This window comes from Onychostoma macrolepis, chromosome 13, assembly GCF_012432095.1.
Source record: "Onychostoma macrolepis isolate SWU-2019 chromosome 13, ASM1243209v1, whole genome shotgun sequence".
In the NCBI taxonomy this organism is placed as follows: Eukaryota; Metazoa; Chordata; class Actinopteri; order Cypriniformes; family Cyprinidae; genus Onychostoma; species Onychostoma macrolepis.
Genome location: NC_081167.1, coordinates 23,705,530 through 23,731,980, shown reverse-complemented (window position 1 = coordinate 23,731,980; position 26,451 = coordinate 23,705,530). Strand labels below are relative to the sequence as shown.

Genomic DNA, 26,451 nt, shown 5'->3' with positions numbered 1-26,451 from the left:
CAAATGTTTACTCGAACTGTCAAATTTACCTTTTACCAACAGAATTGTTATTTTCCTCTTTTTTTCAGATGCAACTATCTTTTTCCCTCGATTTGATGGTACCTCTTTCTTGGAGTTGCCGTCTCTGACATCCCTGTTTCAGTCAGACATGCACTTTACAAGCCATTCCTCTGAGGACAGGAGGACCATGTATTTGACGATGAAGAGCACGACACCTCATGGTACTATTCTCTACTGTGAGTATCTGAGAGCCACTGGAGAATTCAGCTCTCAAAAGAGCCCATGAAATCAAAATTGGAGTTTTGTGGCTTTTAGTGCTTGTCTGGAACAGTAGCTTTGAGCTCATCCATATGCTAAAATGAATTTTTAGGATATGTACACATTTAAAATTGACTTTCTCTTCTGGGAAACCAACCAAAATATAGATGACTCACCTTGCACACAGGGGCGCATACTAATTTTTATCTATTAAAATGCAGCCCTCTGCTCCTAATACTATCTGTGTTCAACCGAGGGGTTGAGGGTTTGGCTGGTTAACATAGCTCAGTTAACCCCTGCAGCTGTAAATATACTATTATGGAGCAAAAAGTACCTTTTATTCTTAATGGCCATTCAAATGTTTAGTATTCTTACAAAATGTCATTTTTGTGAGCATGTAAACAACAAATATTTCATCATATACTACACCACTGTTCAAAAGTTAGTCGTTTTTCATGTTTTTTAAAGTCTCAGAATATATATGTATACTTTAAATATTGTGAAGAAATATCATTTAAAATAACCATTTTCTACTTTAATATATAATGTAATTTATTTCTCTGATATTAAAGCTGAATTTTCAGTAGCCATTACTCCAGTCTTTAGTGTCACGTGATCCTTCAGAAAAGCATTATACATGTTTATACATGAATAAAACTATTAATTTCTTAAAAATAAATTTTGAATGGCAGTTTATATATCAATAGCAAGTATAGCTACTAAATATTTTAATGTGCTTTAGAGCCGAGTAAAAATAGTTTGTGTAATGCTTTTTCTTTATATTCTTGCAGATGAGATGCTTCTATTTTTTTAGGCTTGCTTTTTCATTTTGCTCCAGAAATATATCAAATACAGTTTACCCACGGAAACCTTGTTAGGTCTTCAAACATTTCTAGCTGAAAACCTGCACACAGACTTCATTAGCTGTGCTAATTTCAAACCAGTGACATATTAGTCATAAATGATATGTTTCTATGGCTACCTGCTTGTTTCCCGCTCCAAGATTAGGGTGAACAGATGTATATAAATGCACATAGCATATGTAAGAATAATATTGTCAGTTTGATTTGAGAGGTAAGTGATTAATTTTGACATGACATTGATGATATATTCACTGTTCGCTCCATGCATGTCTATTGAATAGCAGTCACCTCCAAACGATGTGGAAAGTTTAACTCGATAACTCACACTTTATCTGTGTGTGTTAATGAATAATTGGCTTCCCGGCATCGCAGGCTGCAGATTACACACACTGAGTTATGAGACTGTGAATATAACTGTAAGCCACAGCGCTAAATTAAAACGCCGGACCATCGACTGTACCTCTTTATCCAGTAATGAAGTCCTCTCTCAGGACATGTTAATGACATAGCAAATGTCTCTAGGTGAAATCAATCACACCAGGATATGTGCTATGGGCTGAATTTAAAGTTATGATGGCTGATCCCATTAGCTAATTGGCAAACCCTGCTGGATGATGCTCTTCAATTACTTTGTCCTAAACAAATATGGTCCCTTGGCTGGGCCGAACTCCAAATGAATGAGTATTTAGGGATTTTTACCTGTAAATGAGTGAATTAAATTTACATTAATTATAATGTATTAAAATTTTAAGTAGTACCGTTATTGGAAAACAGGAATATATTATAAGTGGTCTGTTTTGTTTTATTAAACGTTGCCTTGCTGACAAATCTCTGTTGTACTCGAGAGTTCAGGTTTTTTAATCAACTGATTGACGTAATAATTGGCTATACATATTAACCATATGTCCAGAAGCACTCGTTATCAATCTGGTACCTTGTAAACACAAATTTGTTTCCAAACAGATTGATTAAAAATCCTGTGCGCCCTTACTTCAGCAAGTCAGATAAAGTAAGTCAATGAGATTAGAGCTTGTCAGATCGCGAGTGAACTTTCCTGTTTGTTCGTTTTTTTTCTAAACAGCAGAAATCATACCTAAAATGTTTTAGCAAAGCATGTGAAAAGGCTATTTTTTTCCTCTTCGTTTTACATAATAACTTAATTTTCAAATATGATTAGTAACATACTGTATTTATTTTTCTGTGTCTGTTGAACTTTTGATCACTTTTAGTTTTATCCAAATCATTTAAATTCTTAAAGTGGGGTCCAAAAGTCTGAGAAAATCAGTAAAAATGCTTGTATTTTGCATTTTTCAAATTTTAATAGAATTGCAATATAATATAATATTACAGATCGGTATTTTTGGTTTAAAAGGAGTTTGTATCATTTTTTTCTTTATAATAAAATTAGTCGTCAGCGATCATTTTATACCCCTATGCAAATGCACATACTGACGTGATGATGTCAGTAATTATGGGCAGGGCTCATCTTGTAATTCTAATAATAATACCTGTTGTGGTGTGATTATGTTCATCTGAATATTGTGCTCATGCTGACTCACGAGAGGTTTGAAATATTGTCACTGTTTGAGTGTGAAGTGCTTTATCAGTTATTGTTTTACTGTCACGTTTGCACTCAACGTTATTCAAAAGTTTCAAGCTTATTTCAGATGACTAAAATGCAGTCCATATTACATCAGTAGCAGCGGTCTTGGCAATCACCTGACATTTAAATAACCTGATAGGGAGATGAGTCATGTCTATAAATTGTTGGCACTAAAGGCAGAGGGGCTGGATGGACTGTCATCTTTGAATGAGATTGCTCTTGATGTCAAGTTAGAAAATTCATTTTACTTCCACCCTGTCAGATTACCCGTGCATATGCAGCTCACCTGACACGGCCAATATGACAGTGTTTATCTCATGTCTCAGCCTGTCAGAGTCCTCGTGAAATTCCTTTTATAGATTAGCCATGTAAAAAAAGGCAGGGAGCAAGCATTTGGGTTCGCTCTGGCGTTCGGCTTGTGACACATTCATCAATTTTTAGAGGAGGGAAACTGACTGACTTAATTAGAATGCTCTCCCAACCCAGCGTGAATGTGATTAGTAACTTATTTATTTTTCTGTGGCGAGTGGACTTTTGATCAATGTCAATTTTATCCAGATAATTTCAATTCTTACAGTGGGGTCCAGTAGTCTAAGACAACTAGTAAAAGTTTTTGTATTTTGCTTTTTTTCTCATTCTAATGCAAAATTATATAATATTTAAATTAATTAAGATTAGAGTAAATAAATAAAAAATAATGTACATGGTTAATGTCACAAATTATTATTATTGGAATAGTAACCTAGAATATTTTCTCTTCATTTTATTTTTTGTTAACATTTTCAAATATGATGAGTAACATTATTTGATTATTATTTGAATAGTGATCTTGAAACGATACACAATATTTCCTCTTCATTTTACTTAACTGTTATATTTTTTTTAAATAAAAAAAAAATCGAATGTGATTAACATTTTTCTGTAGTAAGTGAACTCATTTTCATTTTCCAATCCAAAAGTTCCATACAAAATTGTTAGTTCTTTATTACATTAGAAGTATGCGTACTCAGTGTAACAAATTCTTATTTGATTAGTGAAATAATTAAAATTAAAAATCTCTTCAATTTACATAATTTAATTTTTAACATCTCTAACCTTTTTGAAACTTCCATAAAACTTGTTTATTTTCTGATTTAAATCCCAATGTATTACTCAGTGTCAGTCTTTTGAACCCCACTATATGTATCTCTATAAATCTTAAAAGAAGAGGAGAAGCAAAACACCACTGCACACTCTCAGAAATAAAGGTACAAAAGCTGTCACTGGGGCGGTACCTTTTCAAAATTTGAATTGTCCATTTTGGTACCTTAAAGGTACACATTAGTACTTAAAGTGTACATATTTGAACCTAATAGGTACAAAAGTGTACTTTTTGAAAAGGTACCGCCCCAGTGACAGCTTTTGTACCTTTATTTCTGAGAGTACATGGTATCTGATCTATAATGTAATAACAAATCAGTTAATTCTTCATTTAATATTTCGTTTTTATTTCGCTTTTCGCCAAGTTAACCTCTGGGGTTCGAGTGTTTTTCCGCTGGTGGGTGATAATGTTCAGATGTGTAGGTGTGCAGCCCAGCTGAAGCTCTCTTTTCTGAATGTAAAAAAAGGTAGAACTCTAGAGATCAAAGGAAGCTGATCAGAAGACATGCCTCAGAATGCAGAAAAATGCTCAGAGTTACACCTGCATCTCATCCGTTCGCTCCCTTCCAAACAAAACCTTCCCGCGAGCACCATGTGAAACTCCCGCTGGGCTTCAGTCATCAGCCGACAAGAGGGATTGTGAATATAACAGGTGACAGGTACTGACAAGAGAATGCACGCACCGTTAGACCCAGTACAGGGTAACAGGGCCATTGGGACAATAAGGAGTAATTTGTCATTTTCCTACACACCATCTCCTTAACATAAAAAAGACGAAGAACTACAACTGTAGTTGATGCAGTAGGTGCCAAGTGCATCTGCAATCACTGGGGTTGTTGCCAGATATGCCACAGTAAGCAGGAAGCTCCACAATATTGTTGTGCGACTACTCGAGCTCAAGTGGGAATAAAATAGGCGGTTATTGATTTAGTTGTGATACCTTGTGCTTCTGTACGCTGTAAAACCATGATGTGCTTATGCATCTTAACAGTGTACTTATATTTCCTGAAATTCTCATGATTTGTTCTCACCACTTAATGATAGCAGATGTGGCAGGTTTACAAAAAAACAAAAAAAAAACAAGGTAATGAAAATGGTCTGACAAAGTTAATATTAAGGAATATTAAGGAACTTACATTTTAGACACATTATTATGAGTTTCTTTGTGTATTTTTGTTATGCACACAAAAATAGTATTAAACGAAGTCTGCAAGCATCAGTAGTATTTCATCCTGAGTGAATGATTCATTGACTCTCTCATAAAACCAGTCAATTGTTTTGTTCTTGAATGAATCAACATTTCAATGAATCAATCACTTAAATCGGTTAAGTGATTGATTCATTGACTCATTCTTAAGCACTTGTTTCGTTCCCGAATGAATCAGTGTGTTTGAACGAATCAGGTGAATAAGTGATTCAGTGAGTCACTCACAAAGTCACTTTTGTCTGCATTATATGTACATCAGTAAATTGTAAAATTCAGTAATATTTTCACAATTAAAAAATAAAAACTTTATATAACAATTCATATTGGGACAAGGCAAAAACAATATTTCAAAAGAAATAAAATGTCACCACTGAAATGCCAAACTGCATTTGTTGTTGTGAAATGTCTTTGAAGTATACCAGGTAACATAAGTAAACAAGCTGATTGCAGTTTATGTCCTTTATGAAAATTTTCTTTGGGTTGGAATTTGGTATGAGCACTATTGAAATTCATTTAAAAGAAACAGAGATATATTACTGTTGAACCAACATTTAACTGACTGAACAGAAGCTAGAGATTCAGTACAGGAACAGGGTTTCTATAGTCACAAATTAAAACAGGTCATCTTCAAATCTCATTATGATAAGCTTTGAGTGAAAGATTCCTCATTTCTTAATATCTCCTCTGTCCTTTCAGCCCGGGAGCAGAATTTCGGAGACCGTTTCCTCCATGTTTTTCTCCAGAATGGAAGACCAGTGGCCAGGTTGGGCTGCAGCGGTATTCATGTTTTGACTGCAGCTGCTCCACAGAATATCAGGAACAATAGCTTGGTGCCAATTTTAATGAGGTGAGAATTATGTTTCTTTTTTTTTTCTTTTTTTTTTTACACAAAAAAAAATAATTTTCCTAGTATTTGTTGCATTTTAAAATATGAAAACAATCTCAAAATAAGATTAATTAGCTTGAGAAGCCCATTTGTGATGATATTAACAATTTGTCCATTTTTCTTGTTATAAGCATTAAACTCAAAATTGTGTTATTTGCAATTTGGCAATAATCTGTGGAACATTAACTTAATTCAAGACATTCTCTAAAAACAAAACTTTTTATGTCTTGTGCAGTTTTGCATAACAAATAAATTGTATCTTGAGGTATAAGACAAAATGTAATGATTGAGGAAATTATTATAATATTGGCAGTGCACGTTAAGAAATGATTCTATTACCTAATCTGTTAGCATCTGTAATATTCTTCCAGTTTGAATTTAAATGAACAAACCTATTCATGTACAATTTTCTACAGTGACTTTGAATTTTCACATTTTTTCGTGAGCCATTTAATCTGATTATTGCTATTTTAAAAGTTGCAAAAAATAAATAATAAGGGTATGGTAAAAAGTTATTTAAAAAAACAACCCCTGGGAAATTAAAGTGCCATAGTTGAAGAAACACCCAAATATGCGTTCAGATGTGTCCATAAGTCATAAAATCATAAAGATGTATTCAGAACTCAATTCTATGTTTCCTAAATGCCAATTTTATATGTGTTATAAATAAATTATAGCAGCAGCTCTTTTTTGGTATTTTTGTTTGAGTATGCTCTTTAAATCACATGCTTGGGACTCGTGAGTTTTGACATTTGGGAGTCACATCAAAGCTGCATTTTTATATGGCTCAGGTTTAATGTTTTTCTTTGTTGTAATTTCCATAATCACACAGCAACAGTGAAACTTACTGCTATGTAATAGACATTGTTCCTTTCAACACATAACAATAATGCTAATTAACATTATCTTGAAGGAGCCAGTCACTGCTTGTACATAATTCAATAATTAATATAATGGACTGAACATAACCACTCAAATAGGAGATGTATTTAAGGTCACAAACTATCGCACTATTACGTTTTCCATTATATATTTAGTAAATATGACTGCTTGAATGTATTGCTTAAAAGCATTTGCATAAGAATTCAAAAGGCTTGAATGTCAAGAGGCTGGTAATAGAATTGCATTTATTCACTATTAGCATATCTATTGCTTTTACTGCATTAAATTATATAAGTGAATCATAGAATTTTATAATTAGGGCTTTTAATTTATCTTGTTAGTGCAGTTAATTTCTTTTTTTTTCTTTTTCTTTTTTTTTTAAATGTGTTGAAAAAAAACAAAACAATGATGACCTTGAAAGAGCATCAAAATTCTACAGAAGGCCAATAGTTTCAAACTATTGCAGATATAATACAATAATCAAATCATTTTTAATTGATTGACAGCCCTGCTTAGACGTACTGTAACCTGACATGTATTACGTGTTCTACAAAAAGTATAACAGATTTGTATTCAAATGATAATAATGCATTTGTCATGTTTATGAATCTATGTCTACATTTATGTTTAATTTCTACATTTATTCAGCTACATTTTAGCTCACCCCTGGATGCATTTAAAGCATGTAGTTTAATGAAATCTCTCCAGATGTAATTGTGGTCAGAGAGCAGTTAAGCAACATTTTATTGCATACATTTTATATATATATATCTTAGCTGTAAGGCTATTTTGCGCATGCATATAGCAGTCCTCGGCCATTAGGGTTCTGATTTCACTTGTATATTTGATGGGTTTCTTGAACAGCTTTTCTCCCATAGAGGATGTGTTTAGATGCCAAGTACTTCTAACTTAACAATCCGACAGCCTGTATTAGTTGTCTCTAGATATTCCTGCTGTCTTGTTTGACTCAGTGGTCTCATCTCTTAGGACTTGGAGAAGGTTTCTCTCCTTCTGTCACTCGTCTGAGGAAATACTCTGGCCGATGGAATGGAGATATTGTCAGATGTGCCATCTGCACTTTTCTGAATGTCAGCTTTCTTTGTTCTCAATATTCCAAAGAATGAATCATTCCTTTAACATTGGCACAACCGTGTCCAATAAGATTTTAAATGATGATGTGTGATACTATAAAACATTGTGCATGAAATCCTTTAGAAATACCTGATTCAAATGCTAGAATGAGAAATTGAAGTATTAAGTTGATTTGACATATCCTAGAGCAGGAGCATCAGTTACAATTACAGGGATAGTTAAAAAAAAAAAGAAAGAAAGTTCTGTCATCATTTATTCGCAATCATGCTGTTCAAAACAGCTTGTTTACTTTCTCTGTGAAGCACAAAAAATATTTAGATTTTTTTTCCCCAGAAAATGAAATTGTAGGGGATCCAATGTTGCTGGTCTTTATTGGGGAAAAAAGTAGAAATTATTCAAAATATCATCTTTTCTGTTCCTTCGAAGAAACATAGTCATACAGCTTTGGAATTACATAATGGTGAACAGAATTTTCATTTTTGGATGAATTGTCCCTTTAAGATCCCAAGTTATTATATAAGATTAAAAGAAGAATGGTGCTAAGCACGGACACAAAAGCAAATGAAATACAAGACAAGTCAATTCCACAGGCAACATGTGATAACAGTCAAAAAAAGTGTCTTAAGTATCAAAATTGTTCATTTATATAAAACCTCTTTAAAAGCCGCGAGGTTCAACAGCAAGTTCAACAGGATAAATATAAATCCATCTCTAGTTAAAAATTAAGGCAGCAATTGACACAGCATGGTGTCTGAAGCAGTGAGTAGAAGACTGTCTTGAATTGGCCAATGTGCAGCAGCAGCTAAAACCTTTTAAAAGGAGTGCAGTATATTTTAATTTAAATAGCATTAAGATTACAGCAAGTTAAAGACATCATTGCAAACAAATAAACATGCACCCTGCTGTGCCAACAACTCATGCTGAAGGCAACTGGGAGAGTGCGTTTTATTCACCTTTTGTCAGTTTTAAGGCCAATTCATGCTGCATTTTCATTTCTGGCTTTAAGCTTTGTATAAAAGGGTAAATACAGCTAAATCAAATATAAAACAACTTCCTATATAAGTGACTCAATATACAGCACAATATTAATCTTTTATCCTGTATATTGATTTTAGGTGGATTTTTTATTTATTTTACTTATATGAATTTCACTCATGAGCGTACACGTATGTACTGACAGACACAAACAAACAGTAACAGACAGCTTGTTAGGTTTCATTAGACAATGTTGCCCCTATTGGTGTCTATTGTTCAGCTCTTATTTTCGCCGATTGAACATTGGAATATTTAAAAAGTGGCATACAGTAATCAGATCGCAGTCGGCATTAGTCTGTGTCTATCAGTGCACTGTCATGCCATCCAATATGTAGATGAGTTTGTTTCATCAGCACACTTGGAGAAATTTAGCATTACATCACACTACAGTGAATGGGTGCCGTCAGAATGAGAGTTCAAACAGCTGAGAAAAACATCTCAATAATCCACAAGTAATGTAAGTAATCCACAAACTGCATGTTTGTAATAAACAAATCCATCAAGATGTATTTAACTTTAAATGGTTGCTTCCAGCTAAAACATGAGCCCTCTTCATTATATTGCTTTCTCCAGTGAGAAAAGTCATCTGAATCAGGAGAGAAACATCCACAGATTAAGCACCGTTTAGAAGTGAGAACAGTCCAAAACAGTTTTAAACAAATATGTCAGTGAATTTTGATGTGAGAGGACAACAGAGGATGGATTTTCACTGGAGAAAGCATTATAGATTGGTATTTTGGCTAGAAGTGATGGTTTAAAATTAAAACCTTATTGATGTATTTGTGTCTTGCAAACACATAGCTTTTCACTTCACAAGATGTTAACTGATGGACTGGAGCTGTGTGGATTCTGTTTCAAATCAAGTCTTCGTCTGTCTGGATTATGTTTGTATTTTGGATCACGTCTGTAAATAAACTGCACATGGGTCCTTCACTACGCATGCCTTCAGTGGACTGAATCGTTACAGAATACACGACCATCAAAATGAATCCAGCAGATCATCTTGTTCGCCTCTGTCAAGGTAATTGCTCCATTGAGGATTATGTGGAGGACTTTTGTGGGCATTGTCACCAGGTAGATTTTAATGATACGTTCCTTAAGGACATTTTCTGTTTTGGTTTGGACAAAAACATTTCACAGTTAATGCCACGCAATACCCCACACTGGTCACTGGAACAATACATTGACTTTGCACTCCGTTTGGCTGGCTCACCATTTACTGTGGGGATAGTTGATGAGGAATCCTGCTATCCTCCAGTATCCCCCACACCAAAATGTTTGCACGTTATGTCTGGGATTATTCAAGTCACGTCAGAGTCTAAGGAACCTGCTCACGTCATGTCTGCCAAGCCACAGCCTGCTAACGTCATGTCTGCCAAGCCACGGCCTGCTAACGTCATGTCTGCAATGCCAAAGCCTGCTAACATCATGCCTGCTACTCCAAGGCCTGCTCACGTTATACCTCCCAAGCCAGAGCCTGCTCACATCATGCCAGCCACTCAAGAGATTCTTCACAACATGGACGCCATTCAAGAGCTTCGTTGCAAGATGGCCACCACTCAAGAGTCTCTTCGGAAAATGACCGCCGTTCTAGAGTCTCGTCACGTCTCAGCTGATCGTCCAGAGTCTCGTCACGTCTCAGCTGATCTTCCAGAGTCTCGTCATAACATGGCCGCCATTTCAGAGTCTGCTCACGTCAAGCCTGCTACGCCAGCCAAGATGGCCGCCACGCCTGATTTCCCCGGCCAAGATGGCTGCCACTCCTGGGCCTCATCACAAGATGGCCGCCACGCCTGAGACTCTCGACGTCACGGCTGTCACCAAGATTTCCCCTAAGGATTTTTTTGAGAGGGGGGGGGACTATTTGAGCGTGTGGGCTGCACACTGTGCTCAAGAGGCCTCTCCTGTCCATAAATCTGCTCCTGAGGCCTCTGCTGTCCACGAGTCTGTCTCAGAGGTAGCGATGTCCGCTGCAGAACCTCTAGAGGTGGCGCCGTTTGCTTCTGAACTCTTTGCTTGTCCTGTCATGGCCACGGAGGCCGTTCACGAACTCACAGACTGCCCTGTCACAGCCACGGAGGCTGTTCATGAACTCACTGTCTGCCCTGTCATGGCCACAGAGGCCGTTCGCGAACTTACAGACTGTCTTGTCACGGCCAAGGAGGCCGTTCACGACCTCACTGTCTGCCCTGTCACGACCACGGAGGCCATTCACAAACTCACTGCCTGTCCTGTCACGGCCACAGAGGCCGTTCACAAACTCACTGTCTGTCCTGTCACGGCTAAGGAGTCTCCGCCATGGCTCCCTGCTCTGCCTGCTATGCCATGGTTCCCCGCTGTGCCTGCTCCGCCATGGCTACCTGCTCTGCCTGCTATGCCATGGTTCCCCGCTGTGCCTGCTCCGCCATGGCTCCCCGCTTTGCCTGCACCCCCATGGCTCCCTGCTATGCTATGGTTCCCCGCTGTGCCTGCACCGCCATGGCTACCTGCTCTGCCTGCTATGCCATGGTTCCCCGCTGTGCCTGCTCCGCCATGGCTACCTGCTCTGCCTGTTCCGCTTCATAGGCCTGTCCGTCCATCCCACCCCCTGGACCACCTCCAGTCCTCCACCCTCCTGGATGTTTTGTTGTTTTGGTTGGGGTGGATGTTGCATTAGGGCATCAGGAGCCGTCCTTAGAAGGGGGGATCTGTAAGGTCTGTTTTAGGGTTCTATTTCATGTCATGTTTTCATGTCTTTTATTTTGTAGTTTGTTTCATGCGGTTTGTGTCATGCTTCCCTTGCCCTCATGTATCTCTGCCTTGTGTTGTGTCACATTCTGATTGATTGTCCAAGTCATGTGTCTTGTTCCCATTGGTTTGTTCATGTCATGTGACCCTCTTTGTTTGCTATAAGTAGCCATGTCGTTGCCTTTGTTCCTTGTCGTGTATTGATGTTGTAACCTGCTGTCGGTGAGTCTAGTCAAGTCTGTTCAAATCAAGTCTGTTCGATTCAAGTCTGTTCCAAGTCTGTTTCAAGTCAAGTCTTTGTCTGTATGGATTATGTTTGTATTTTGGATCACGTCTGAAAATAAACTGCACATGGGTTCTTCACTACGCTCCCCTTCAGTGGACTGAATCGTTACAGATTCTGACGGCACCCATTCACTGCAGAGGATCCACTGGGGAGTAATTGATGTAATGCCAATTTGCCAATCTGTTCTGATGAAGAAACAAACTAAAATTTTTCTTTTCGATGGAACTATTCTTTTAATTGTCTGAAATATAACATCTTCGTCTTTTGGTTGATGCTAATCATAATATCCTGCTATCTTCACCTCCATATACAGTATGCATCCTGTCCCTGACCCCCAAGCACTGACATTAGGTTCTAATCTCCTCCTCCTGTCAGACGGTGAGAATAAACCTGGCTTTGTCGATATCAATAATTCTGCCTCTTGATTTTGAGGTCATCTCTCTGGGTCTGCTAGAGCCGTGAAGATCTGATGAGATCAGGCGTTGCGTGGTACTGGATCAAGGTCAGCCAAGTGGCACTTAAGCAGAATTTTAATGCAGCTGGAAAGAGTGTGGTAACTTTCATTAGAGGAGAGAGTCTGAGTGGCACATTATTTAATTATTTCTTTTTAATTAACATAACTGTATCATCGGTTTTATGTGTGGTGGGATTTTGGGGGCTGTAAATGTGCATTCATGGCCAAAAGTTTGGACATCCTGTTATAATTAAAGGGTTTGGCTATTGCAAAAAAACAAAAAAACAAGCATATAGCCATGCAATCGCATTATCAAACATGGGTTGTACCTTTTTTGTTTCAGCTTCACAGTCTCCCGAGGTACATATAGAAATGATTTACTTAGCCTGGTGTGAAGAAACTTGACTGCCCTGCATAAAGCCCAGACCTGAACCACCTTTGGGATGAATTGGAATGCTGACTGCCTGACCTCGTATGTCTGAATGGGAGTAAATCCCTGCAGCCATGTTCCAACATCAAGTGTAAAGCCTTCCCAGAAGAGTGGAAGCTGTTAAAGCTGCAAAAGGAGGGCTAACTCCATATATTTTAAAATGCTCCACAGTCACATATGGATGTAGTGTTCGGGTGTCCACATAGTTTTAGTGTTTTTTCTTCGTGTGACTTGATGTTGAATGATGCTCTTGATTATCTAACTCTTTGCAGGGATTCCCATCATCTCAGATCTTCCATTCCACAGTGTAATCGGTCACTTGAAAAATCAGGCACTGGAGAAAGTAATGTGAATCATTGGCCCCTGAAGATATACCTGAGAGCAGTACGGGGAGTTTGAGATGCTCAAGTCTGTGTCAGCGGTCTATTTGGCGAAAGTCCTTCAGCACTTGAGATGTCAATGTTTATAGATGAGGCCAACCGAATTATAGCAGCAGTTGAAGAATGATTGAAAACCTTGTCAGTTGTCTCCGTTAACTGAAATATGTCACATTGCACCATTACTTATGGATTACTTATTCATCTAGGATCATACTTTAGAATAAATAAAAAAGGTACAAAAATTAATACAAACTATATAGACATTTTAAAAATATTAATAATACAAATGACAAAAACACAACAAAATTACTAAAACTTTAGAATTAAGACGAAAATGGAAAAATATAAAAACATTCAAATTATTAATAAAACTTATAACAGTATCTGAATGATGCCTTATTTCTATCACAATATTTAATAAATGAATTGCCTATTTATGAATTTATGATTGAAGAAAACAGTTTTGTATGTATGTGTGTGTGTGTGTGTGTGTGTATATTTATTTATTTATGCCATGGTCTGTCTGAATACTGGATTCTGATTGGCTGGCAGGTATAAATGTGTGTGTGTGTGTGTGTGTGTGTGTATCTTTATATATATATATATATATATATATATATATATTCAGGATAGAGCAGATCTTGCAGAGTAAATTGAGTAAATTCAGGGAAGCTGTACTGTACTGTTACACAGTACAGTTAAAATTCAAAACAGATAAAATTGCACTTGGATTTACTTCTGGTTCATTCATCCCCGTGCAAGCGGAAGGTCAGGTTGAGTGCATTGCTTTGTTAGATACAGTATCCCACGCTGTGAGCTCTGCTCTATCCTGCACATTGTCAAATGCAGTAGTTCATCTGATACTACATTCATGCATGAGCCCTAGTATACAGAGCACTGAATACAGTACATTCTACATAATGCTAAATAGTATGAGTACTGAGAGTACATACTGCATGCATGTATTCAACCAGCCATATAACAGTCTACAGGAAAAAGAAAAATGTATAATTATAACACAATTCTGATTTGATGCTATCAATCAAAAATAACTGCTGTTAGTCACTCATGTGCTGATTACATCCTGTGTGGTGTTTATTATGTGTACATGTTTTTATTTTAGGTATTGCAAGTGATCCAGTCTATTATCGTGTTCATTTTGTTCTGTTTTCTCTTGCCCTTTTGTGTTTACTGGTCTATGATGCGCAGTTCTGTTCTGCGTGACACTGTGCCATTGTGACAAGCAAATTTCCCCTCAGGGATCAATACATTTCTATCTTATCTGATCTTACTCAGCTCACATAAATTCATATCAAGTGACAAGTGGATGGGTCGACTGCGCAACATTCCACCGCTGCATCGCTTCAAGAAACGATGGAAGGAATACTTTAGTCCAAACTTTTTGATCAGTCTTCCTAAACTGCTGATCTAGATTTCAGACATCAAAGCACGCTTCTGAGTTTTAAAGAAGTCTGAAACTCACACCTCATTCTCCCTCTCTCCCATTTCTGGGAATAATGTTCTGTTGTGAATGTTTGATGTATTCAATTCACTTGAAGAATGATATTTTATTCATACGTTGATCTTATTAATTCATACTTTGTGAACGCAGTTTGACTGTGCTGTTTCTAAGAGGTCCGGCCCTCCTCTCCTCGTTTCTGTCTATCATTTGCTTTTTTTTGGCTTGTTACGGATGGATGTACAGCAAATAAGCAGTATACATTGCTGTTGGCTTTTTTTAAGTGCATACTGTTCGTAGTCAACACTGCATGTAAGGTTACCCTTCTAATATGGTCTGCTGATCTTGCATATGTATTGCTGGAGGCTTTTCAATGTTGAGTTTGCTTAATGTGGTGGTCTGCACAGCAGACAGTTTAAATTAGGTTAAAGGCTTGCGGTGGTGACATATTGTTTTCCCTGGTAAGTCTGTTGTGAGTGTTTGTGTGTCTATGTATGTCTGTATATATTGTCAGATGCTTCTGCTGTGATTGGCTTTTACCCAAGTCTGCTGTGTGTGAGTCATTTCTGTTCACACAAAGCCAAAGGTCAACAAGCGTGAGACGCTGCATTACACAGCATCGCATCCTGTCTTTTATTACACATGAACTTTCCATTCCCTAGCACATATTATTATTTAAATGTGTGCCATTTATTCCTGGGGAACTACTGCTGGGTTTGTTTGGGGGAAAAAAGGAAGCATTCTTAATGCGGCTGCTCTGTGGATCAATGCATTAGATCTGCAGATAGTTTTGCTTCTTTCCTATTTATTTCGCAGTATCTGCTGAAACCCCATTTTGGTGCTGTATATTCTGTCCTCGAGTTGTTGAATTTGGTTTTTACATTGCTTATATTATTACATTTAAGACCATGAAATTACTTTGAATATGAAATATGTCAAAAACACAGGCAGGAAAATGTGCTTAAATAGAAAATCGGCAAGTCTGTCTGTCTGTCTTTCTGTCTTTCTTTCTATCTATATCTTATATTTTAAATATCACTTTTTTTATATATTTTAAAATGTAATTCATTCCTATAATGCAAATTTTTAGCAGTTAATTCAGTCACATGACCCTTGAGAAATCATTCTAATATTTGGTGCCTAAGAAACATTCTTTTTATTATCAATGTAAAAACAGCTGAGCTGCTTAATTTTTTTGTGGCAACCACAATACTGTCACTTTCCATTTAATTAAATCCATCTTTGCTGAATTAATGTATTAATAAAAAAAAAAAAAACATCTTTTATATATATAATATATAAAAATAAATGTGTGTGTGTGTGTGTATGTGTATATATATATTAGGGGTGGCACGGTACATGTATTCGTACCGAACCGTCGGTGCATGAGGCCTCACGACAAATACAGGCAATTCACCCCCAATCCAGAAGGGGTGCCCGCAGCAATGCAACGCTGTTTGATAACCGTCAGCGCCAGCAGAAGAACAGCGAATGTCATGAGTTGCGCACTTGAAAACAAAGCCCACTAGACAGTGACCATTTGCTGATTCTAAATGCGTCTCTCACATAGACTGACAAAGGAGTATACTTTAAAGGCTTGCGCACTCAACTGTTTGCGAAATGGAGCTTTGTGCTCGTGTATCCTACCTCTCTCATTCGGCACAAATCCAAATATTCCATAATATTTCCATATCTGAATGCTAAACTATTATTTATTATGTAAATGATAGGCTTTGTACTTCAGTCGTGTTCCAGCGGTGACACAGAGGAGGGTGTGCTGATGTTTGGCTCACTGTATTTTATTTTGATAAAGTACCAACTGCGCTGTCAAGTTAGCAATGCTGGAACTGATGTGTGTGTGTGTGTGTGTGTGTGTGTGTGTGTGTGTGCGTGCGCGCGCTCCGGTGCGATCACTTCAACTGTTTCCTTATACCAGCAGAATCAACTTTAAACACTTAGTCTTATTAATAATCACTGTATAAAGGTCTGCTTTTATCTGTGTACACTCACAACGAAAACAAAACAGATTTTATATATATATATATATATATAGCATGTAATAATATTTAGTATTTTCACATCTAGATGGAAAAAATTGTAATTTGCACTACTGTCTGTTCAAAATAAATGAAAAGAAACTGAGCATAGTAGATTTTTTTTTTCCCCTGTTGTACCGAAATCGTATCGAACCGTGACCCCTGATCTGAGGTATGTACCGAACCATGACATCTGTGTACCGTGCCACCCCTAATATATATATATATATATATATATATATATATATATATATATAGCTTTTGAATGTTTAATACGAAAATACATGCAATTTACATGTGTCCTTATCTGCTTCATAGTGCATGTCATGATTATTGCCAAGGCACATCTCATCTACTTACTTAATATGGCCAAATAACCATTCGCAGGTCCATTTCGCAGGTCACTATTGGGGATTGGAATGATTGGCAATTTTTAATTTCATGGAGTCTTCAAAAGAGCCTCTCTGTAATCACCATATTTTTTATTATATAGCTATTCCTGCATAATTTTACTTTCCTACATGCTTGTAAAATATACCAGCTTTCTGAGAGTAATATTTGAGTCTGGCAGGCTGTAAGCATTGTTATTTTTAATCAGGGAAGTAGTCAGACTACTCTCAAAATACCTCATCTGGAGCGGCATCTCAAAGCCGTAGGGTGCGCCTGTAATTTGGGTCTGGAAGATCAGCTGGAGACATGACTAAGAACACAGGCTGCCCAAAATAACTGAAGCCATTCGAGTGAGCTTGTTATGCAAAAAATGCCTTGACACTTTAATGCAAGAAAGTCAGTGAAGCTGGTTGAGTGAGTCTATGAGGGGCTGTGTTTGTCTTTATCGGCTCCCTCGGTGGGGGTGATCAAGGGAAGCGCCGTTATCTGCCACCGGCCTTTGACGCGTTAGCGTGCCTCTCAGAAAACATGCATGTGGGAACAAAGCTCTTCAGTTGTGCATTCATCTTAGGTTGCTTAAGATGACACAGTCAGTTTGAGCTATTGACATGTTGTGGACAATGTGATAAAAATGATCAATGAGTGGCAGCAATTGTGGCTCTTAATGGCTCTCATTCAGATAAAGAGCAGGTCGAAGTGGATGCATGAATGAATTCAAGAATTGTAGATCTATTTAACAGCCCTTAATTAGCATAAACATATATTTTTTCTCTACATTGTCTGTGGACCAACAGGGAATTGCGTTGATGGTGTTTCTGTGTGCAATTATCACCTGTCATATCGCCTCTTGTTTTTATTGCTGTTCCTGTTGGACTTACAATGTGGCATGAAGTAAAAGTCCTCTCTAATTTCTGCCTTTGTTTTCACGTCCACCAATAAAGAAGCAGCAGTGTGTGTATATGTATGTGTGTGTGTGTGTGTGTGTGTGTGTGTGTGTGTGTGTGCGTGTGTGTGTGTGTGTTTGTACTGCAGAACTGCAGCTTCATGATGTTTTACTGCCATCTGTTGCCAGTGCTTTATACATGTTTTGTAGCCGGACCAACAGTGGCCCCGCGGTACTCGGCGTCTCCCAGCATTCATTCTAGTGAACTGTGGCATGAACTGCAATTATATTCAGCTTTTAGATTTCATAGTTGTCGAATGGCAGCACTTGTGTGTGTGTGTGTGTGTGTGTGTGTGATGTCATGATGTTGCATCAGGTCTGAGCACATTTGCACAGAATCACCTCCACAAACCCTCTGAGCAGTAAAATATATTTTACCAGTAAAATATAAATCTATGATATAAAGGAACCACATCTTTTTAAAATAAGGCTTTTTAGCAGGATATATGGATGGTGGAATGCCTAGCAACCCATAACAGCATAGATGGCAATATGACTAAAACCACCTTAGCAACTGCATGACAACAACATGGCAACCATGAAGCATTGTGATGGCAAGTTCACGCACATATTCTTCAGACATTAGATCATTGCATTCAACTATTTGTCATTTAACAGAATAACTAAATGATGAACAAAAAGAAAAGGGGGTTTTGGGCGGTTATACAATTTTGGTAATACAGTTTTTCTTCTCAGTTTTGACTGCCTTTTACATGAATTATAATGAATCAGTTCAGGAATCATTCATGGTTTTTAAAAAGAGCCCATTAAACAGAATCTGAAAATTAGCATGGAACATATCAGAATAGTTGATTTGTTGCTTGATATCGCTAATCAATGTGGGGATGCAGTCATTTTTTGGACTAACAATATATAAATAGTATATAATTCATATATAAAATATTAAACAGCACAACAGTTTCCTACAATGATGATACTAAGGAATGTTTCTTAAATGCCAAATCAGCAATTTAAAATAATTTCTGAAGGAGCATGTGATACTGTAGACTGGAATAATGGCTGCTGAAAATTCAGCTTTGTCGTAACAGAAATAAATTACATTTTAAAATATATAAAAATAGAAAAGAGATTTAAAATTATAAAACTATTTCACAATATTATTATTTTTACTGTATTTCTGATCAAATAAATGCGGTTTTGGTGAGCATAAAACATTTTATTTTTAAGAAATAAAAGTCAACAGATAATGAGATCTGACTAAGACTCCCACACGACTGAATTGTGCCCTTTCTCTCTCTGTAATAACCAGTGTGCTGATTCTGTTCCCTCAGGACTGTATCCATGTGTCCACAAGAGCTCATCAGAAAGAATGACACCAGCGCCCAGTTAGATCATCACAGTCATGCTCAGACACAGCACAAACACTGGAGCGCTGTACTAGATGTTTCTTTAGATTTTTTTAATATGCGCCTTGAGAAATATTAGCTGTCTTTGCCATTTGGTAGCATGCAGCCAGTTAAGATTGTGTCATCTGCCACACTTTATAAAGTGACATTTAAATCCTTTTTAACATCATGTTTGTACTGTCCAGCGTAAATGTAATGTGAGTGTTTGTGGAATCTGTGTTTTTTTTTACTCTCTCTTTGTTGCCTGTGGTTCATTTGATTTAATGCTCTAAAGGGACAAACCCCTGTAGATCTCAGTGGGTGGCATTTAAATGTGTCTGGAGAAGAAAACAGTTACACCAGTTACACAATTGCCCACAATACTGCTTGATAATAGCATGCCATCTATTTGTTAAACGGGTGTTATTTTAGTATCGTTGAAATAGGAATGCAGTTGTTATTAATATTTTGAATTAGTTTTTATTTTAATATTTTTATTTTAATTGTAGTTATTTTTGAAAATGTTTGTGTTTTTTTTACATATTGTTTTTTCATATTTTATTTCCGTTTATTTTATTTCAAGTTAAGATTTTTTTAATGGTTTTAGTTTCAGTTTTAGTTAAGTATATATAACTGTAATAACACTTTCATTTTTCAAAATATCTTTTGTGTTAAAATAGTCAAATGTTACTGCATGCTCCTGCATTTCCTGCCAATGCTGAAATCATCATATCATATAGGACACATTAAACCTGATGAGAAGTCTCTATAAATGCAAACAGCTGTCCAATGCACCTAAAGTGATTATCGAGCCATGATTAAAATAATTAGTACCTCATAACATCACGCTACTTGTACTAATATCAGAATATTAAAGTCATTGCAGGAGCCTCTGCGAACAATCGAATCAGCTCATGTCCTTATGTTCAGGATTCATCAGCAATACTGGTTCAGCGGCGGGCTGTCAGTCATGTTGAATTTCCTTCTCGTGGTCCCAATCGGGCATTAATTTGTCAATCTGTATGCAGAGCGACTCTCATAACTTCCCCAGTGTTGTAATTAGTGCTACCTGAAGTTGTAGGGCTTTGATTGCCTTCAGGGAGGTGTCCTGCAAGGCTGTTTCAAATTAGCATGAGGGCAATCGCCCTGATTGCTCGCATCTGGTCATTAAAGGAGAGGGGATTTTTCTCCCCTCCTTGCCCTGAATCCAACATGGGCTGAAATCAAAAGCTGGTGCTCGAATAAGCAAGTCTCAAGTTTTTCAAGTGCCTGAAAGAGCTGATTGGACAGTGAGGAAATCCATGACTTTAGCATATGGATTCCAATTACGTGTATATTTCTGTGAAGATGGTGATGTTTTTTTGCAGAATAACTGTTGGATCATGTCAGGATATAGGCGAAGCCACAGTTGAAAGGTTTGTGGGGGAGATCGCTGAAACATTCAGCAGCTTTTACTGTTGCATTATGGTTCCTGAAACGGATTGTTTTTCAGCCCTGAGCAGGGAGGAGTTGTCTTTTGACATTTTCGAGATGATTGAGAAAATATATTGCTGGAGTAGCAGAATAGCAAAGGATGGAGACAGAACAAAAGCTCGGAAAATGAATATATTCGCTGCTTGTATAGGAGTTTGAGATGATTTTTCTTCCGTGGAGTGGCCTAGTAGTAACTCAGAACTCCCTTCACCAATTTGTGTAGTTTTCATGCTTAAATGGATTTATTGTGAATGCTGCATGATCTAATGAGGTTTTCCTTCCTCCCTCCCATGCCCTGTTTCTGTCTTACTCTCTCATTCTTGATCTGTATTCCCTTCTGTCTGTCTCTCTCGCTTTTTAGATATGCATTGCCATCTCATGACAATGGCCGGCTCTGTGTCATTGAGATAGCTGTTGCTAATGGAACTGCTAATCGGCAGCAGAAATACATGGATGAGCCTGTGTCAGAGGTAAACCTGCTTCTGTATATTCAATCATTTGAATGACTGTGACAGTCTTTATTTAATCTATGAATTGTCTGCTTTACTTGAACCGTTTTGTGACCATTTTTACCTCCTTTTTTGATAAAGATTAGGGTATAAATAGCAAATTTAGATTTTTTTCAAAAATAATTTTTAATTTTTTGCAAAAATAAAAACTTTTTTTTCATATAAAAATCAGCAATTAAAAGAAAATGAGAGAAATTTCAGTTATGTGTGTATAAAAGGATTAAAAATTCTCGCACACACTATTTTGACTAATGGAAAGGAAAACATATATATATTTGCAGTCAGGTAGGTTATTATGCTATTGTTTTAGTAAAGAAGACAACTCCGTCTTTTTGAGAGCTGGTGTAATGATTTTTGTTGCAAAAATAATAAGTTTGATCATTCAAGTTAAATAATTGGTTCATGTTTGTGTCCTAATTGATGAGAACATAAGAGAGAGCTGTGCTGCAATAATCAAACCCTTTCAACAGCATATAAGAGACTTAATCAGAATATAATGGCCCCACAAATCCATTTATAGAGCTGAATAAACATAAAAAATCACTGGAGGCTTTATGGAAAGCTGTTGTTTATCGAAATATCTGTCATATGGACAAGATGACAAAGCTCAGTCTGAAAGTTTATAACAGTTTGAAGGGTAGTTGTATGTCTTATGATTATATATGCCTTGTGTACTTTGAAAACAGTTATATATGTATAAATGTGCTTGTTATGGGGATGTGAATTGTTACTGGGCAGTTGCTGAAGTGTTTTGGGTAAGATATGTTTGTTTTAAGATTTTTTTTCTTTCGAAAGTTCGTACAAAGTTTGTTGTCCAGCTAACATAATAGATGATTGAGAAATATATCAGACAGACTCACTAAAATGTTATTTTAAATTGGAAAGATATTTAATCTTGTCTTGATCAAAACCAATAAACTGTATTTTTTTCAAAGGATAATTAGCTTTGACCTAAATGAACAATGATTGCTAAATGCATACAGCAGCAAGAGGTCCTTTACTGTAGTGGCTCCACATAAATCCTTTCAAAGATAAAAACTTTGCTTTTATGTATCTCTAATTATAATTTCCAGGGTTTAAGAGCCATTGACTTCAGAAAAGTTATTGCACACCGTAATGACATATCTTTGCGTAGGAAAGAATAAAGTGTATTGTAACCTACAATATGTAGCTTTTTGCTGAAATCTAACACTTTACTATCCCAAAACATGTACTAGTCCTGACCCAATCAAGCTTTGGGTCAGTTTTTTTTTTTTTCTCTCTCTTTTCAGGAAGGATGCATTAAATGGATTAAAAAGTGAGAGTGTCACAGTCTCCACAATTTTAAGCAGCTCTACAATTTTCAATAATGATAATAATAAGAAATTTTTCTTGAGCAGCAAATCAGCATATTAGAATGATTTCTGAAAGATCATGTGACACTGAAGACTGGAATAATGGCTGCTGAAAATTCAGGAATAAATTACATTTTAAAATACATTAAAAAATAAAAGTTATTTTAATTGTATGATTACATTTTACAATGTTACTGTTTTAACTGTACTTTTCATTAAAAAAAAAAAAAAAAAAAAGAGCTTGGCGAGCACAAGAGACGTTTTTTAAACAACATTAAGACATCTTACCAGTCCCAGACTTTTGAATGGTAGTGTAGTACACTTGAAGTGCTGGATAATCCAACAAGAATCTATTTAACAAGATAAAATCATCCTTTCTTCCTCCTCTAACACTCAGGTGGTGTTTGGCCCCACGTTTCTTGGTGGCGTTCCATCCCTCTCTGAGCTGCACCACAACAGTGGGAATGTCTCTGGCTTCATCGGCTGCATACGTGAACTGCAGATGGGCTCCAAAGAGCTGTATGTGGTGGGGGAAGCGATCAGAGGCCAAAACATTCAGAACTGTGATGCTGCAGTCTGCCAGTACTATCCCTGCCGCAATGGAGGAACCTGTATCAGGTATGATTTCACATCTTTTTGTTTTGGAGAAAGAACCGTCTCAAAGGCTACATTCTGCAAATAGTGTTTTCAGTGTGTAGATGAGAATGACTGACTGTAATTGGCTGTGTCTTGATAAAGGACTTGTTTGTTCTTGTTGACACACTGGGCTGTAGACAACATGTGACCTGAGGAGTTCCTCACTGTACATGTAGCCGTCATGCTCATCAATCAGCATTCTTTTACAAGTATCTCTCAAGTTTTCAATATTTGGCATACAAGCAATTTTCTGCTAAATGTGGTGCTTTTGCCAGGGCACGGAGTTTGTAAATATTGTCAATGATATGCGGATGCTATGAAGATGCTCACTTGAGTTTTAAATAGCGGTAATCAGAGGCCTGATTGCAGGGATGCGAGTTATGTGTGAATGTGCTTTTTGTTAAACCACAGGCAGCGTTTTTGTGTTGCCTACAACCAATGGTTTATAATTACACATTATTTGAGTTTTATACTTTTTCTGTGTTAAAAGCATGGTTTGGGTGCATATCTTTAGGCTTGTCACGAATCATGATCCAATTCCGAATGATTCTTAATGCATCTCAAATCAGCAAATGGCAGCATAAATGGTTGCTATCCCAACACACGCACATATATATATATATATATATATATATATATTATACATACATAGTAGTTAAGGCCATCTAATATAAAGTGGGACCAAACTCTTATTTTGGATGCGATTAATCGCTTGACAGCACTAATATATATATATATATATAGTATACTAATATATATATTAGTGCTGTCAAACGATTAATCGCATCCAAAATAAGAGTTTGGTCCCACTTTATATTAGATGGCCTTAACTACTATGTACTTACATTAAAAAATAAGTACAATGTATTTATTGTGTTCATACTGTATTGCAAAACACTATGGCTGATATTGAGGTGGGATACGGGTAAGGTTAGGGACAGGTTTGGTGGTATGGGTAGGTTTAAGGGTGGGTTAAGGTGTAAGGGATGGATCAACAGTGTAATTATAAATGAAATTACATATAGGTATTTTTAAAAATATAAGTACAATGTAAAAACGTGTATGTACAAAATAAGTGCATTGTACCAAATGATTAATTTAAATGTAAGTACATAGTAGTTAAGGCCACCTAATATAAAGCGGGACCAAGAGTTTTTGTTTACACAAACCACACAAACAAAGCCCAAATTCCCTTAATCATCCATCACAATGAGAAAAACCAAAGAATATATTTCTGATGTGCAGCAAAAGATAACTGAGCTTCACAAATTAGTGAAGTGGCTTTAAGAAAAGAGCTAGAGCAGTGAAAATTCCCATTTGCACCATCAGGGCAATAATTAAGAATTTCCAATCAACATAAAATGTTACGAAACTGCCTGGAAGAGGATGTGTGTCTATATCGTCCTAGTGCACGGTGAGAAGGAGAGTTTGAGTGGCTAAAGACTCTCCAAGGACCACAGCTGGAGAATTGCAGAAAATAGTTGCATCTCGGGGTCAGAAAACCTTAAAAAAAAATTGGTCAAACAGCACCTACATCACCACATGTTGTTTGAGAGGGTTTCAAGAAAAATTCAAAATTCAAATTCCAAAAACAAACTCCAGCATATTCAGTTATCAGACACGACTGGAACTTCAAATGGGACTGGCTTCTATGGTCAGATGAAACTAAAAAATGAGTTTTTTTAGCAGCAAAAACTCAAGATGGGTTTGGAGAACATGGGGATAAAAAGTACCCCATGTGTACAATGAAATATACTGCTGTATTTTTGATGTTGTGGGCCTATATTTCTGCTGGAGGTCCTGGACATCTTGTTTAGACACATGGCATCATGGATTCTATCAAATACCAACAGATAAAAAATCAATAAGTTACTGACTCTGTTAGAAATCTTATAATGGGCCATGTTTAGATCTTCCAACCGTACAATAATCCAAACACAAATCTCAAAAACAACACAAAAAAGGGTCACTGAGCACAAAACCAAGCTTCTGCTGGCCATTCCAGTCCTCTGACCTGAACCCTATAGAAAATGAGTGGTGAACTGAAGAGAAGAAGCACCAACATGGAGCTGGGAATCTAAAGGGTCTGGAGTGATTCTGGATGAAGGAATGGTCTCTGATCTCTTGTCAGGTGATCTCTAACCTCATCAGGCATTATAGGAGAACATTTAGAGCTGTTAAACTGGCAAATGGAGGTTTCAAAAAGTATTGAATAAAAGGGTGCCGTTAATTGTGGCCAATGTGTATTAGAGAAAAACATTTATTTCATAATGATATTTCCCCCATTTTAAATTTTTATTATCCAATGAAAGGTTAGATTTTTGTGAATTTTTTCAATAAAAGATCAAAAGGATTAACAATGCAGATTAATTTTCACAACCTTTGATCATATTTACCAAAGGGGCTTATATTTTTGGCCATGACTGTGTATGTGTATGTGTATATATATATATATATATATATATATATATATATATATATATATATATATATATATATATATATATATATATATATAATTATATTGCATATTAATTAAAAGTTGTATGGTCTACAACAGGCATCCTCAAATCTGGCCCTCTCCTGCAGAGTTTAGCTCTAACCCTAATCAAACACACCTGAGCATGCTAATCAGAGTCTTCAAGATCATTAGAAAATCACAGGTAGGTGAGTTTGATCAGGGTTGGAGCTAAACTCTGCAGCAGATTGGCCCTCCAGGGAAAGATTTGAGGAACCCTAGTCTATAATAATGTTCTCAAAACGTTAGGGCAAAAACATTACTTGTACATCATTCATATGACTTTTTTTTTTTCTGAAACATTTTAGTTGGGCCTTCATCTAAGATTTTGTGAATGTTACTAGTACTTGTTTCAGAATGTTCAGAGAACACTGAAAATTAATATTCCCATAATGTTTAAATGATAAAATGGAATGTTCCTTTAACATTATCATAACCAACAACAAACAAAAAAAAATTCTTAAAGCATTTAAAAAACTGGACATTTTAAACATTCAGGGAACATTCAGAAATAATGTCTATATAACTTTATAAGAACGTTCGAAAAAAACGTTCTTAGAAAAA

At 36.6% G+C, this 26,451-nt stretch overlaps 1 protein-coding gene and 1 long non-coding RNA gene across 2 annotated transcripts in view; both read left to right on the top strand.

The window, feature by feature from the left end:
* eys (eyes shut homolog) overlaps window positions 1-26,451 on the top strand; it is a 209,067-nt gene that overhangs the window by 162,688 nt on the left and 19,928 nt on the right. The window contains exons 35-38 of the mRNA XM_058795808.1: window positions 69-236; window positions 5,768-5,918; window positions 21,252-21,360; window positions 23,131-23,351. Of these exons, the coding sequence (XP_058651791.1) occupies window positions 69-236; window positions 5,768-5,918; window positions 21,252-21,360; window positions 23,131-23,351 (649 nt within the window). The remainder of the gene's footprint in view (window positions 1-68; window positions 237-5,767; window positions 5,919-21,251; window positions 21,361-23,130; window positions 23,352-26,451) is intronic.
* Window positions 12,072-13,414, top strand: LOC131552198 (uncharacterized). Its single transcript, XR_009273926.1, has 5 exons — window positions 12,072-12,140; window positions 12,293-12,357; window positions 12,434-12,481; window positions 12,777-12,793; window positions 13,136-13,414. It is a non-coding gene; the product is annotated as an uncharacterized LOC131552198 (long non-coding RNA).